General features: G+C 41.5%; 3 protein-coding genes and 1 long non-coding RNA gene across 4 annotated transcripts in view; 1 reads left to right on the top strand and 3 right to left on the bottom strand.

The window, feature by feature from the left end:
* LOC4800708 (uncharacterized) overlaps positions 1-11,825 on the bottom strand; it is a 29,264-nt gene extending 17,439 nt beyond the window's left edge. Inside the window, exons 1-2 of the mRNA XM_001357896.5 lie at positions 11,714-11,825; positions 9,059-9,686 (exon numbers count right to left, since the gene is read on the bottom strand). Of these exons, the coding sequence (XP_001357933.5) occupies positions 9,059-9,427 (369 nt within the window). The 5' untranslated portion in view covers positions 9,428-9,686; positions 11,714-11,825. The remainder of the gene's footprint in view (positions 1-9,058; positions 9,687-11,713) is intronic.
* LOC117184711 (uncharacterized) lies at positions 4,411-5,132 on the top strand. The gene is made up of 2 exons (XR_004470142.1): positions 4,411-4,618; positions 4,678-5,132. It is a non-coding gene; the product is annotated as an uncharacterized lncRNA (long non-coding RNA).
* A 475-nt stretch (positions 11,826-12,300) lies between the features above and the next one.
* Positions 12,301-13,499, bottom strand: LOC4800707 (chymotrypsin-2). Its single transcript, XM_001357895.4, has 3 exons — positions 13,344-13,499; positions 12,924-13,286; positions 12,301-12,846 (listed from the first exon to the last, which is right to left on the bottom strand). Exons 1-3 carry the CDS (start codon positions 13,473-13,475, stop codon positions 12,544-12,546), a joined length of 798 nt encoding a protein of 265 aa, XP_001357932.2. The 5' UTR covers positions 13,476-13,499; the 3' UTR covers positions 12,301-12,543.
* Positions 13,500-13,654: 155 nt separating this feature from the next.
* Aduk (Another Drosophila Unc-51-like kinase) lies at positions 13,655-16,120 on the bottom strand. The gene is made up of 7 exons (XM_001357894.4): positions 15,925-16,120; positions 15,699-15,847; positions 15,417-15,641; positions 14,625-15,355; positions 14,371-14,555; positions 14,228-14,314; positions 13,655-13,769 (listed from the first exon to the last, which is right to left on the bottom strand). Exons 1-7 carry the CDS (start codon positions 16,009-16,011, stop codon positions 13,671-13,673), a joined length of 1,563 nt encoding a protein of 520 aa, XP_001357931.1. The 5' UTR covers positions 16,012-16,120; the 3' UTR covers positions 13,655-13,670.
* Between the last annotated feature and the right edge of the window lie 495 nt (positions 16,121-16,615).

Below are 16,615 nucleotides of genomic sequence, written 5' to 3'. Positions count from 1 at the left end.
TCATGGAAGTCATGGGAAAAGTGAGGAAAAAGAAAAAGTTGTTGTGGTTTTTGACAAAAGTTTGAACAAGAAATTTCATATTGTCCTGATTGCCCTTTCACGGGGTGGAGGTCATAACCAGAAAAGTAAAAAATGCATGTGAGAAAATCCCTTTTAATTTGCCAAGATTTATCTTAATTTGATAGAATGGTGTGGAATTAAAAATTTGTATAATGGAGCTACCAAATGGCTTCAAAATCAAGAGTATTCCAAACTTCGGCTTACCAAATCTATTCTTTAACTTTATTCGAGATTTATTTATGACTGTGTCTCTGTTGTGGGTCAGTTGTTGAAGCAAATATTTTGATTCTCACTGCCCGAGGGACAGCCCAACAACCAACCTCACATATTGTTTAGTTTTACCAAAAAGTTGGAAAGTTTGAGCCTTGGCGACGCCAGGCCCTTGATTGATGGGTGATGGTGGTAAAAATTTTCATTTTGGCTTTTCAGTTGATTAATATGAATGGCTGTGGAGAAGGACCAACAGAATGCAGCCCCGACCAGCAGCAGACTGTCAATTAATAACCCCAGACCCGATATCGATGGCCAATATGGCAGTACTTCCGCGGGAAAGTGGAAAATGCCCGCGACGGAAGCCAGCAATTTGCCAGGGGCAATGTCGAGACGCGACGCGACTCCAATCCGAAGCTTTAAGTGACTGCAGGCGAAATCTAATAAAAAATTTGACGCTCTTTCTCCGCAGCTTTGTTGCCGGGCGAAAGTTTTTCTCTGTTTCTGGTTTTGCCCTCCTTTTTTTTGGTTCGTCCTAGGATGTCGCTGTCATAAGGAAACTAAGGATTTCCGTTTTGGCTTTGGTTCGTAAGCCGAGCATCAGCTTTATAAAAATTTCAGTGGATGTTGTCACACAGACAGAACAGAGAAGGGCAAAAAAAGAAAAAGAATGTAAAAGAAATGAGTGGGGAAAAATTATGTAAAAAGTTTGTTCGTGCACGTTTAGCCACGCCCCCTGGTTATTAGTTGGTCACAGCTGCATGCCCATCACAAGATGGGGGGACACACGTTCCAGGCCAAACCATTTTTCATTAAGTTTTCGCGCCATATTGCTGCCTCTCATAAGTTATATACAAGAAATATATTTTATTAGTGTCTTGGCAATTGTCTGTCTTGGCAAAGAAATAATATAAATTTCCAGCAATAAATTACACGAAAGAGTCGCTTTTTCTTGTGTGTGCGAGAATGCTCAATGAAGTGGCAAAGTGGCTTTGACAGGAGTCGAGCACATTACTTCATCCAGTTCGGATAGGTCCTGGCATTTTCCCCGGCACCTTTATCAACAGCACCAGCAGCTCGTCAGTGGCACAGCATTCTTTATTTGACAGGAGAGATATACAGTAGAGGAAGATTCAAATTTGCATACACGGCGTATGCGCAACATGGCCAAACATCACTTTCCACACACATGCATATGTATGTAGTCATTTACATACTCTTACATATCTCTGCTGGTGAATGTGTTGTCTGGAGAGCTAATAAAACTTATTGTCAGCCACAGGCTGACCCACTTTTCCATTCATTTTGTTTTTGCCCATTTTTTCGGTGGGTTCTTCGGCTGGTGTGGTATTCCATTGTTCGTTGGAATAATTTGAATTTTAGAATAATGAAGTCACAAAATGTCAGTGCGCGTTATCAAAATCATTTATATGCGAAAACAACTTTTTGGCCCTGGCAGCTCCCAAGTGCCGACTGCCAACAGGCAACAATCGAAAGCAGGCCAGACAGCCAAACAGCCAACTGCCAGTTGCCAACATTTTAAATCGCTTACAATGCTTCAAAATGAATGCAAAGAAGTAGAATAGTTGCCGGGCCAACTGGGAATGTGTACTCTACATACATATATGTTTGTATGTGTATTCAAATGTGGCAAAAATAAATGAATTATTGTTCTTTGGTGTTGGCCAAAAACTTTCTCTGTGTATATGTGTGGGCTAGAGAGCTGGTAATGGAAAATCCTTAAAGTGCCCGAAACAGAAATCAAGCTAATCTCTGATGAGGCAGAGAAGGAATCTCCGATTATTAAAAAACTTTTTTTATTTGATTACACAAGTTCTATGGAATAGACCTACATTCAGGCATTGTTCCATAGCCACCAAAAATATACATACGACATAATTGACAAAAATATAAGAGCCGAAAAGTGCCTTGAGTCAGAATTACAAAATTCTAAAGAATAGAGCTACCTAATTACAATGTTATTCTTCTGTAAATCAGGGACATTCCACAGAACACATTTCTTTACATTCCTTGAAACAACCATCATCAAAAACTATTACCTACTCACGGACGTACACTCCTTTGTTCTGTTCATAGAATTATATCAAACTATCCCCCATTTCGGGCAGAATCAGAGCCATTTAGACCGTACCACTGTCAAAAACAAACACGTTATAATTATAATGATGATCAAATAAAAGTGGAAATTATCCCTTAAGTTAGTTAAGTGGAGTGGAGGTAAAAGACAAAGGAAACTACTGATAAATAATGCCATACAAGGCAAAAAGTGACAGCCAAATTTTCTAAAAGACAACGGCTAATGAGGCTGGGACGGAGAGTGGGCGAGTGGAAGGTCCAAATGAGAGTTGGTTAACAGGGAAAGATGTCTGTGGGTGGCTAGACCCCGAGGCTAGTCAAATAGAAAAGGCAACGAGAAGTGAAATGGGTTTGTGGCAGGACTAAGCGTCTTAGTTGTCCCCTCCCCGAGGAAGGGGTGAAAGTGAAGAGCGCGACTCTGGTCTCAAAGCCGAAAGCCGAAAGCCCAAAGCCCAACAAAGAAAAGGCAAAAACAGATGGAAGAAAAAACTCAATTGCCGCACAAACCGAGCCGCCATTGTTTTCTTAATTGAGTGCCTCTGCCATTGTATGGGGGGTGTACGATAGTATCTGTGTGCTGAGTAGGTGCTGGTATGGGTGTTCATGTTTGCTTAAGGACTTAGGGGAGTCCTGTATGTGTGGGTACTATCTGCTGGCAGGGCTGCTTATCAATTACATTGAATTTTTCCAGGCGCAACTTGTTTTCTGTTGACTTCTCCGCCCCCCTCGCCCATTTGTCGTACCAATCAATGGCTGCCGGAAATGATGGCATAGGCAGTCACTTCAACATTCACTTCCCTTTCCGCTGGTCGCCCTTCCCACTCCACCTCTTTTCCGATTTGACGCTGATTTCACAACTCGCCGCACGGAAATTGCCAGCCCCCATTTATGGCTTTATTACACCACACCCCCTCATGGGCCATACTCCTTCTCCTCTTCAGCTGGGCACCGCCTGTACTGCATTTGAAAAGACTCAACATTTTCTTATACAACCATTTGCATCGGCTCCTCAGTTTTCGATCCTCTTCAATGTCGAACTTAAGGATTCGACTGATTTATTCCGTTCACGTACCGCTCACTGCACACTTTGATTGCCGCATTGGGATGTAAATCTCGGCCTCTAAAAAGAGACCCAACCATTCGGGCCAATCCGCCAAAATCTGGCCCACGTCAACACGCATAATCGGGCTTTTAATTTCGGGCAATAAAACCTTGGATGCCTTATTTAATGTCACAAACGTGGAAAAACTCTTCTCTCCGGGATTTGACACAAAGTTTGATGGAGAGCATAAAAATAGGTGTTTGTTCAAGTCCTCAAAGAAAGAAACTCCGAAAATATTTGTACTAATTAAGAATTCTATTACTGAACAAACATACGATAAAATTGGTGAAAATAATTGTCGGGAATCCCCATCCGTTAAACACAACTTTTCCATCATTAAACATTATGATATTCAAGCCGCACCTCAACAAACTTTCATCCACGAGTATCCCGAAACTTTTGGCAAAGTTTACGCATAATTTTTAACGATATTTTCCCGCATTTAGCCTTCGAGTGGTGGTTGCTGGTGTTGTCTTCGAGCACTTTTGTTGGCCTCCACGGATTCCAAATACGTTTCCGGCCAAACAACTTTATTCAATTTCTCATATTGCATTGGCATTGGTATTTTATTAAGCTGTTATGCTCTGAGCTCCTGGATATTAAGATAAGACAACTTCCTGGTAAGTTTTCTTCCTGAATATTAAATAAATTTCGAGTGTTTGGTATTAAAATTTTATGGTAATCTCCGGCAAACGATTGATATTTCTTTGCCAAACAAAATTTGGATGGTTTTTATTTTTGCAAACAATGAAAATATTGCACCCGTTTTCGCAAAAAAAAATTTAAATAGATGACTTATTGATGCAGTAGCAATGAATTTTCATAATTACAAAGGCAATTTGGCTTGTGCCTTTTTTAAAAATTATTGTATTTTCCTAGCCTAAAATTTTCCTCGCAAACAACATAGGGCTGCAACCGATTTGGTTATCGGAATGGAAAAAAAATCACTTTGTGCGCGTAACAGCCCAATCCAACAAAATAGTTGGAAAAAGTTGACCGTGGAAAGTGTGTCAATGTCAAACCAAAAGGAAGACGACAAAAATTGACAAGCCATAAAGGTACGATAAAAAGTCAAGAGAAAATATTCCAATGACTTTCGAACAAATTTATTCCATTGGCCAACACGATTGTAGTCCATAAATATTCGTGGTAAATTGAACTATTGAATGTTCTGTTGTACCCCAACTGCTGCATCTGGAAATCATTAGAAACATGGGAAAATCTGATGAAGCGAAGGTCCATTCTAGTTCCTTATCGGAGATGAGACTTATCTTCAACACAGCATTATAGAAACCAACCAAAACGTACGATTGAAAGTTGATCCCGCTGTAGTAATTGATTATCCTTTCAGTCGTGGTTTCGAGCCTGAACTGATGCTCATAGGTTTCAAAAAGGGAGAGCAAATATCGCTTCTGATCAGGTCTATGTCTGTATCTAGGCTACGCCTATGTGGAAATACCCCACACGGTCTTCAAGTTCTACGAAAAGAATTGCCAATTTGCAAAACTTAATAAGGATTGAATGAAAAACAAGACATTATGTTGGACGTTTTGGGCACTTTTTCCTCAAAATTGCCTTAAGATTCTGAACAGATAAATAAGACCAAGTCCGAATATGTATTATATTAATTTTTATTCTTATTCCATGAAACTGTTGTACTTCAGTTCCATTTGTTGTTTCTTTTATTGTACACATATTTGCACCATTAAATTGTGCCACTTTACGCAACATAATAAAAGGAAAAATGCCAACTTTTAAGTGATTTTCGGGGCGTGTTTGTTCCGGGTGCCCCCGAGTAAACATTCCTAATTGCAACAACAACATCGACAACGGGGCAGGCACCAAACAGAAGAGGCTCGAGGAATTTACAGCACGGGAAAATGAAGACAAAATATTTGCATTCCTTTTTTTTCTGTTTCTCTCTTTTGGCCCCCCGTGGTGGATGGGGCGTGCCTGGTCGGCCAGTGGCCTATATTTGAGTCCGTTATTCAGCGTTTTGGTTTGGTTTGTTGCGTTACTCCCAACAGGCACGTAGTAGCACCAGCAGCCGCCATAGGGAATGCTTTGTTTATGCAGCAAGGAATTCCAAATGCAGTTCCTGCAGTTCCACCAAAATGGAAAACTTTGATACTGTAGTTCTATATATAGAAAAAATGTGTACTGCAGTGGCCATATATGTAGAAAAGTGTTTAGCTTACAATATATAGAAGCCCGCTTTCAATTAGTCAGACGTCTGATCTTTTGTGGCTTGATTTTTGTAGATTATAAGGGTATGATAATATATGTATGTCACAGGCAAAAGAAAACATACATTTTACTCTTGATTCCAGATTCCTGATCAGCATCAGCCTCCCCATTCAGTCGTAACATCAGCCATAGCACCCTTACTCCGTTTCTTTTTAAGGGTAATCAAGCGTCGCTTTCATGAACAAAACAGAAAAAAAAAATTAATTGCGTGCCCAGGCGTTGGCTTTTCCTCCTTTCCCATCCTACCATATGCCATTATTTTTTGTTTTCCATGAGGTCAAGGGTTAAATACATACACACATGCAGTATTTGTTTACGTGCTTGAGCCGAACCTCAAACAATGAACGACCCACACCCATTGTTCCAAGATGTAGAGTATGCTCTATGAATAGCAGAGTTTTTGCTACCCTGGAGCACTCATTATTAAAATTATGAATTATGCATTCATTCCATGTTGTTACACTGCTCGCACTGCGTCCCATCCCCCCTCTGGGCACCTTCCAAAAACTGGTTACCCAACTAATTTGAATATAAATTTAACTCATAAATATATATAAGGCGATTCCAGGCAGACGGCGCCATGGTCCTGTAACTTTTTTTGGAGAAGAAAAACATCAACTACTTGGCCAAGAACAAGACGACATCAGGTCAAGCAGTCAAGACAGCAACCGCCCCACAAGAACTACAATAATACGAAGGAAACACTTCAACTTTTATGTCAGACATCCATAGATGATGAAAGAGGAGGAGCAGAAGGAGGAGGAGCAGTCATTAGGAGGAGCAGTCTTTAGTCTGCTGGTTAATATTTAAACAAAAGTTGGTCTCCTCTCTGTATAGTCGCGTGTTGCAGCATATTTTTCTTGCCTGTCCACTTTTCGGGGGCGCTCACTGGAGGGCATCCTCATCAACATCATCATTAACATCTCGGCATTCTGGGGCCCTTTAGTCTTGCGGCTTGGCATAAATTATGCCTCTAATTAAGTGTCTGTGAAGCTGTTAATAACGAAATGAATGGCAATTATCAGCAGAAGGGCAGCACAAAAAAAAAAGAGAAAATAAAGTTAAATAGAATTACTTGAGCCTTGACGGGCTCAAGCGTTTTCTTTTGTAATTTTCTTGTACAAACTTCAGCTACATTTAGCAGATAAAGAATGGGATGTCCTTCTAAATTTATTGGTTTGTCATTTAAACCATTTTAGCGGAAAAAGGTTGGAAAAAACTTGTACTTTTCGAAGTCAGTATACTCATGTCCAAGGGCGAACCGCAATTTGTACCATATTTCCGCACAACATTTTCCATAATTATCCAATAAATATTAGTATAAACATATTGAATAACTCAATAATTGTTAATCGTTCAACATTATATGAAAAGGGTCGAAATATGCCAAAATATTCGCATAAATGATGGCAGTCCATCAATCGAATGTTCACAAAATAAATTGGAATACAAATTTGCTACAAAGACACACTTTTGGGGGTACAAAGGCAATGCCGCAATGTTGTATAAATTTGTTAAATGTATGCTCATTTGCTCCCAATTCCAATTAAATGCAGTTTTCCCAAGCGTGCATAAAATAATGTTCTCATGAATGGAAAACGAGTGAAAAAATATAATGAAAATCTATTTTAATGAGAGCGAACAAACTGCAATCAATATCGCATATATTAAAACAGCTCTTTCCATATTTCTTCTATTTTAAATGTGCCTTTCGCCAAAGTTTCCAGAACTTTTAAAAAAACTTTGCTTCATTTCCAGGAGCTCCCAAAATAGGATCCGTCGACTTGTGATAAAATCATGTGTTGATTTCCAAGAAAACTGTGCTCCGAGAGAAAAACCATGCTAACTAAATTATTCCCACGAGACGAGGGCGTTACGGGTGTGGCCGTTGAAATGAGCAGGACGTGTTCCCATCGAGCCCCGCAGAAAATAACAATTTATGGGTCTCCTCCTCCGTTGGAGCAGTGTGGTATAAGGGGCTGCACTCGGAAGGCAGATGGCAGTTGTGCATGGCAAGTAGGTGTTAAATATTTAATGATTACCAGAGCGCAAACAGGAGCAGCCCCAGAGCCCCATCCCAGAGCTGCTCCTCCGCCTGATCTGGCTTCTACTCGGCGTTCCTCCTGCTGCAATTCGTTAAGTGCTCCTTCCTCTTACGCATACAGACACTCGGATTGGGACACGGATACGGCTACAGATACACTGGAGAATCGAGTGCATACAATATGCCGCAATTTATGCGCACAATTGGGCTGCCACGCCCACACTGTAGGCAGCATACGTGCTCCATGCCCCTCCATGCCAGAGATCGTTCGAGGGAAACCAAATGCGACCGCAAAACTAATTGAAATTGCCAGCGCAGGCAGTTGCCATTAGTTTGTCTTTTCTTGGTGGAAGGATGGATGGATGTAGGCAAAGCGGAAGGCAGCGAAAGGTAGGGTTGACAGTTGCGTGATTGCGGCCAAAAACAATGAGGCTGTGCGACGGTTGTCTTACAGCAACATTGCGTATTAGTAGCTCGAGCACGGCGCGTATACGTAATGGATTTACATGGACAATGAGCTCAACCCTTAAGCTCCCTTGCAGGCCATTACCTGATATTAATTAGTGGAGGAATTAGTGGTAATTATTTGCTAAAAGAGTCGTACATTTTCATTTTTTCCTTACAGCCCTCTTTGTGGATATAGCCGGAGGGACAAGAAGAAACGTACTTGTAATAAATACGTGTATATTAGGGAATCAATTTTGTGAAAAATTAATTTGTTTTCCTGACCTGGTTTTAAACTCTTGTTAATGATAAAGATACTCGTAATTCCCTTTTTAACCATTTCCTTTTAAGAACAGACTTTACTTGTGCCCTCCCTTTCCTCCCTGTTATTGGAGCACAGCATTGCTTTTATTTTTATAAGCAATTTATCTTTGTTTGTTCCCTCCCCAGCGAAAGAGCCAACAAAATTCTGACAACAGCAGAACTGCCAACGTGCTCTGATGACAGAGAATATATATATGGCCAATACGGAGATAACACAAACACACAACAGGGCAAGAACAATAAAATGAAAACATCAACTCGAGAAGTCATCAATGGAGCAGTGGAGTGGCGGAAGAGCGGAAACCTTCAGTGGAGGGATGGTGGCTGTTTGCCTGGCAGGATGGTCTTTTTTTAGCCCGGACAATGACAACAATGAGCAGCAATGAATCGAAATGAATGAGTGTATAAATAAATGAATGCAACGTTTCAGTTTCGGTTTGATTTCCGAACGAGGGTGGGACCTTGGACTTTGCCGAGAAATTTCCACGAAAAACCTATACATATAGTATGTATGTACAGATCCGACTTACCACGCAATATTTCTCGCTCTTCTTGGTGCACTCCTTCAGATAGAGATGGGCAATGTCTTTGGTGTAGTTGGTGCAGGGCGTGATGGAGCCCACGCCCTCGTTGTACTGGCCGCACATGTGGCACTTGAGGCCGTCGGCGACTCCGAAGCTGCCGGTGCACAGAACAATGGCCACCAGAAGGGCAGCGGCCACCGTGGCCCGGCTGGCCCTAAACAGAGGTGTGCCACCCGTCAGGCTGCTGCTGGACATCGATGCAGATGCAGATGCTGATGGGGACACGAGTACTGAGGATGCTGGATGCATGGACGAGGCCATGTCCTCGTCGACATTTGTTGACATTGCTTCTTGGTTAGAGCGCGACATTTTCATATGAGTTCTGACCTTTAACACAAAACACACACACCGCACACAAAGGACGAGTCGACGGGCAGACTGACGAGTGACAAACAGTATGCGTGTGCACTCACTGAAATTGCAGTTGCTTCGTTTTTTTTTTCGGCAGCTTTTGTTTCTGTTGTGGTTACTAGATTAATATATGTACAGTATACAATGTACAATGTATTTGGCTTTCGTCTTTCCTGTGTGGTTTATCACTTGCTCCTGCCAAAGGTCAATGTTGGTTTTTTGACTGCAAATGAAACTTGATCTTTAAAGGAAACTGCACATGATGAAGACGAAAGCTAACACTCCAAATGTTTCGACATACTTCAGAGCAGTTCTGAGAGTAAGCTGATACTTGGAAGCGCCGGACTGTATTTCCTGGAATAAACTATTGGACAAAATCCATCTCTCTATTTCTGTTAATAGAAATGAGATTTTCACTTACGAATTCTTCGGAAAACAGTAGGAAATACAATATTGACCTGTCACTAGAGGGATAGTTTGCTTTTACGACTATCTAGTTTTCTGTGAAACTGAATCAAATCTATATTAAATGGTAATCAATTTAGGTGAACAATTCTTTGAACTTTTAGATAAAAACGAACGAATTTAGAATTGTATTCCTATAAATTCTTCAAATCTGTGCAGATAAAGGACTGCACTTTCTGTGAAAAACTAATCAGAAATTGACCTGAAATTGAATATTGACCTGTCACTAGAGGGATAGTTTGTTTTTACGACTATAAAGTTTTCTGTGAAAGTGAATCAAATCTATATTAAATGGTAATCAATTTAGGTGGAAAATTCTTCGATCTTTTAGATGAAAAGGAAAGAATTTCAAATTGTATTCCTATAAATTCTTCAAATCTGTGCAGATAAAGGACTGCACTTTCTGTGAAAAACTAATCAGAAGTCTTTGAAGAAAAAGTACTTTGAAGTTGCTTTCAGATGCCGCATGGAAGACATCGACTGAAATCACAAAAGCTGTCGATGCGTGGGCAACTTTTGTGGCAGCAGCATCCTGCATCATGCAGCAGAACCTTTTGTTATACGTAGGGCTCCTGGGACTCCTGGCAGCATAGAAATGTTACAAATTGCCAAATGCTGCCACGCCCTTTGTTGGGCTGCTGGGGAGCTATGGAGCCAGGCCCAAAACCCATAAGCATGGATGCCACGACCACACACGGCCGCACGTTTTTCACAAAACTCAAAAAATTGTTTTCAAATTGCTTTTGTTGTTAGTTAAATGCGTGTCTGTGAGAAAGGAAGAGAGCCAGGGGAGCCTGGGGAGCGGTGTGGCACTGAGGGATGGTTAAAAGTTCTTCTATACGCTTTCTGGGTTGAGTGTTTTCCACGAAATTTCCGGAAAATACATGGAAAAGTACGGTAGGGGAAACCGAAAATCGTATTACTGCCTCCTCGCACAATGTGTGTACATTTTGCAGCCTACTTTGCAGCCAGCTTTGATTTGATTCGGTGAAATATGGATGATGCCTGTCTGCCACACCGACAGGGCATGGGATCAATTCGGGTTTTGATTTTCTGCTATTTCGAAATTCTAGCCAAAGTATCACACATACGCCACGTTGCCCCGCAACAGCCAATTAACGAGGCTTTTTTTGCTTTTGTTTTTGGATTCTGTTCTTTTAATTAAACGAATGAATGCCATGGTCCATCATAATGGGCGATGGATGGATGGCCTTCCGCATTCTGCTCTTTTATGCCAAATGAAATATATTTTTCTCATTTTTGCATGGCACAATGTGCAACGGCACAGTGCAGCCATACAAAAACACCAACATTGACAAGATCTTTTCCCAGAGATTATCGTAAAAAAAAAACACAGTTTTCACTTTCTCGTTGAGGTTTCACAAATGTTTTTAGGGCAGTCTCTATTTCTATGGATATGTTTTTTTCATGTTTTATTCGTGGACATTTTCTGCGTTTTTAGATAGATTTTACTTGTTTTATCTTTTATTCACTGTTCAGTCTTTTCAACTCAAAATTTGTTACATATTTTCTCTGTAGTTTCACAAAAGTTTTTGGGGGGGAATTTTTCATGTTACAGGCACATTTTCAATCTATCACATTCTCTTTATAGTTTGAAAAATGTTTGTGAAGTTTTTCTATATTTAAAATGCATTTTATATGTTTCATCTTTAATTTTGATATTCCACAAATGTTTCCTAGAAAACCCTTCGTTTTAGACACATTTGTCGTTGCTTAAACGTTTATTCCTGTGTTCACACTTCAGTTTTACACACATTCACTGACCGTTTTTCTAAAATATTTGATTTCCAACTGATTTTAGCTGAGTCCGTCGAACCGTGTGCTTCGTCAGAGTTGAAAATGTTGACTGCAGCGGCAGAAAGCAGAGGAAAGAAGAACCGTGCCACAAAAGGCATAGGCAACGGCGATGCTCGGGCTTTTTGTGGCAGCTTCGGGTCGTCTTCGTATTGGTCCAGTGGCTCAGTGCTGCTCAAACTCTTTTATTCTGCATATTTGGTGGTACAGTTTTAGAGCTTGCGGCATTGAAAGTGGTTAATTCTGTTAAAAACGAGTGAGGATTGGTACACATTTACATATTTAAAAACTATTTTATTTCAGAATCAATGTTATGGTGTATAAAAAGATTATAAAGTAATCATTTCATGATAGAGAGAGTCGAAAACAAAAAAACAAAGTCACTGAAAGGAAGAGAATGGGCTCGAAAAGGTTATAAATCTCAGTTAAGGGATTTCCCGATAAATTAAATCAACACAAGGGCTAATTAACTTTCTAGAATAAGCCGTATAACATCGTTTCATTAATTTAACAGAGTTTAATTTATTAAAATAATGAAAGAAAACAGAAAAGATCTGAAAATGTGCTGCATCTACAGTTTGAGAGTAACAACAAGACCAGACTGAACGTCAGGCTTTCCGATGCACGTTAAGCAACATTTTGCACTCGCACCTGGAAAATAACATTATTTATTTTTCATATGCTTGAAATCCGATTGCCTTATCAATCGCCACGAGCAATGTCAGTGGACCCCAATCCTATGATTTATGGGGCAATTTTAAAAAATATGTCTTTCAAATTTATTGGGGGAATTTCTGTGACTATGCCAATATGATTTGGCTCGTTTTAATCCAGTCAACGTAATTGCCGACCTTACAGTACACACCCGGATAGGGGGCCACAGTGCAGGGCTTGACGCTCCACGAAACAATGCCCACCTGTTGACCATTGTAGAGGAGAGGCCCGCCCGAGTCCCCGCTGCACTGTCCCATGCCGCCCTCATCGACACCACCGCAAATGTGGTATCTGGGATCCGTGGATCCATTATGACGAGACGTGCATTCCGCGTCCGAGTAGACTTTCAGATTCACCTCCTGGAGAGTGGTCTGGATGCTGCCGCCAGTCTGAAGGGAGAGCAAAATTATTATTTTGATTTTCTAGGGAGAATTAAGGATTCTTCCAATCCAATCTCAAAACTAACCGCATTTAGACCCCAGCCAATGAGCACTCCCTCGCCACCTTCCTCCGTCTGAGGAGTGGAAAAGTTAAGCACTGGGAGCTTAACGGGCGCCACATTAATATCATCGAAGACGAAGGGTTCCTGCACCATCAGTAGCGAGATATCATTGGCATAGTTTTTGCTGGGATTGTACAACTCATGCTGGATGATCTTCTTCACACCCACAACATTGGGACCCGTGGAATTGATCTGTGTCTGTCCATACTGCACCGTAAGCTGATCCGCAGTGCGACCGGCTGTGCAATGAGCGGCAGTCATCACAAACTGCTTGGAGACGATAGATCCACCGCAAGAATGCGAACCGGTCGGACCACGCAACGATATCTGAGAGAATAACCACAGTAGTACACAACCCATTTATCCGTCATCCGTAAACCTTACCACAAACGGATACCTCTCGATGCTGGAGTCCGTGCCATTTACCACACGCCCCATGGGAGGTGCAGCATGGCCAACGCCGACAATGGCCAAAAAAACAAGCGCGGCCAGGTGAAGATTTTTATGCGACAGCATGGTCGAGCGGAATGTGTTCCCTGTCAATTGACCGCCCTATTATATAGAGCTCTTTGGCCATTGCCAATATCGGGACTGCGAACTGATTATGATTATTTATGAGCTCAGATTACAAGAGAGCGACGACAGTGCTATCGCTGCCAGAATGTAGGAGTATCTCCAGTGATATCAAACGAAGCTTTTTGCGGTTATCAATTAAACGATTTTAATAAAATTAAGAACAATAAATAAAAGTAGGTATAGCTTTGGAGGATTCGACCATCCGAGGAATGTGTTGGTTCTGATGATGGTGCGCTTAAAAGAAAAAAATTACAGTATAAAAAACTTAACGTTTCAAAGACAAACAAAAAAATAATACAATTAGTGTTAGAAAGAAGAAGGCCATCAAAGTTAAGGCTAATACCGCTGCTCCACTAGGGCACATTCGTCGAATTACGTTCAAATTTTTCATAAGTGTTAGGACATACATAATGGATTTCTGGTATTATTCGTACATACAATAAAATAGATTTTTTGGGGGGGAAGCGTTACAAAAAGCTGCTGTGGTTCTATTGTACATAGAAAGCAATTCTAGTATAGATATATCTCTGTATATAAGTATCTGTATACAAGTATATAAGAAGGCTACGTGACTATGCGATGCACCTCTAACATCGGTCTACAAAAATACTCTAACAAGTGCGCTCCAGGCGCCTGAAAAATTGCTCATGATTTCTATTTTGTTACTACTACTGTATGGTGCAGCTGTGTACCGTGGACAGCTTCCGTTCCTCTTCGTCCAAGTTCTTGGCGCTCAATATACTCTTAATGCTCTCCGCCTCCTTCATCCAAAACTCCAACTAAATAAAGGAAAAATGATCATTATAGCGGATCAAATTTTAAATTATGCACCAACCTGTTGCAATAATAGATTGCGACGTTCCCCCTTTGGTTCATTGTTCACGAAAGGCACCAGAATGCCCAGCGCTGAGGTATACGACTCCAGAGCTGCTTCCAGCTTCCGCTCGTACAGATACAGCTCTCCCTTGCGTCCGATCTCTAGGCCTGTTTTCAGGGACGGACTAGAGTTCGACAAGGCAACTGAAATGGAATTGGAAAAATTAATTAATTAATAAACACAAACACCATTAAACGCTTATCCTCTCATACATAGCTGCTTGTATCGTGCATCTGGCTCTAGCATCTCCGCCACAGTCGACCCACTAGGCTGTGGCTCTGCGGTTTGGAGAGCCTCTGTGGAATGTTCGGCTGCTAATGCAGCAGCAGCAGCCTTTTGTTGCCGCAGTGCCAGCTGTTTGTACTCATCCTCGATTATACAGTTTTTGATCTCCTCAGCGCGCTTCATGTAGGTCAGCGCTCGGTTGCGCAGGGCCTGCCGCTTGGGGGCATCCGATTCCTCCGTGATCAGCGGCACAAAATATTGCAGCGCGCTACAGTATAGATAATAAGCCTCCTTGTAGTTGTGCTTCTCATCGTATTCACACGCCTGCGTGACCAGATCGATGGCCTTCTGCAGCGTGTGCTCCGTGGGAAACGTCTTGAGATCTAGAAACGGATGCGCAAAGAAATCCGCAAAAGAAATGCGTGCCGTTGGTTCGTGGGACAGCAGGCGGCGCAAGAGATCGTGACACTCGTTGCTGATGCGAGCATTTGGTGGCAGTGTAATGGGTTCGGCAGTGCGTATCTTCAACAGCAGCTCCTCAATGGTCCGCGAGCTATAAGGCGCCTTGCCGAACAGGCACTCGTACAGGATCACACCAATGCTCCAGAGATCCGCCTTGGCATCGTACTGATGCTTGCGCACAATCTCCGGGGCCATATACAGCGGTGATCCCTTCAACTGCTGATTGATTTCGCCCAGCTTCAAGTGCTGGGCAAATCTAAAGAGAGACATTTAAAAGTTTGAAAAGATGGTTTAGGCATGGTTTTCCGTGTGGTTACCCAAAGTCAGCTACTTTAAGAGAGACATTATTGGCTCCTCGTGTGAGGAGAAGGTTCTGGGGCTTCAGGTCAAAGTGGGACACATCGTTGGCCCGCATATACTGCACGGCGGCGGCCAACTGGCGTAGAAAATAGCGGCAGGTGGTCTCCGGCAGGGCCTTCTTGGTGCGAATAAAAGCAGAGAGGTTGCCGGCATTGCAGTACTCCAACACAATATAAATGTTTCTAGGGGGAATACTCTGTATGAGTAATGGCATTAATGAACGCTATCTACTTGCGTACTTATCGTCCCAGAAGAAATCCTGCAACGTAACAATGTACTTGTGTTTGAGGTCCCTGAGGAGGCGTATTTCCGTTATTAGATTCTCTCGTGAGGTTTGTGATAGCGTTGACATTTCCACATATTTGATGGCATGATAAGTTCGCTGCTTCTGCAATAGAGATATAGTAAATTTTAATCAGCTAATTGATTGACCGTAAAAGTGTGTACGTATTGTATATGACCCACTTTGTGGCGCGCTTTGTAGACGGATGCATAGCTGCCCACTCCAAGTTTCTCGAGAATATCATAGTCCGTGATGCGCGGCAGTGACATGTGGATGTGGTCATTTAATTCAAGTTTATTTTCAACTGTTTATTGTGATTGTAGCAGCTCTTATCGTATATTTTTTTAATTTTGGGTCAGCAGCAGTGTGACTTAGCCCACTTACGCCCCCTTTAGTTAAACAGGACAACAACTTGGGTTAAACCGCGGAAAATAATAATTAATCTTTTTATTATCCTTCCTATGCTTTCTCTTTAATTAAAAAAAAGTCCACGTTGTTTTTAACGTCACCTGCGCTAAAATTCTTTAAGTGTCATAATTTTCATTAAGAGTATCTACAATGGGTTAATCGTTCCTGTCCATGTTCAGAAACGATATTCCTCTATTACGACCTTCGAATATTATTATTCATTCGAATTAATATTTCAAAAGAAGCACCCATTGATATATGAGTATATTTATTCATGGGCTGATGAATCTAACTCCCTATAACCACATCTGGATTGCATACGCATCCTTGTCACTCAATAACTTTCAAACAATTTATATTTGGCGCGAATTCAGTCGATAGTATCGGTGGAGGATTTTCATCGGAAGAATTGCGCTACACCGTTGGCAACATTAAGTTGGTACTGGACAGCAGCATGTGGCCGGG

Source organism: Drosophila pseudoobscura, chromosome 2, assembly GCF_009870125.1.
Source record: "Drosophila pseudoobscura strain MV-25-SWS-2005 chromosome 2, UCI_Dpse_MV25, whole genome shotgun sequence".
Classification (NCBI taxonomy): Eukaryota; Metazoa; Arthropoda; class Insecta; order Diptera; family Drosophilidae; genus Drosophila; species Drosophila pseudoobscura.
Note: the sequence above shows the minus strand (reverse complement) of the source record. Positions and strands in the feature narration are given on the sequence as shown.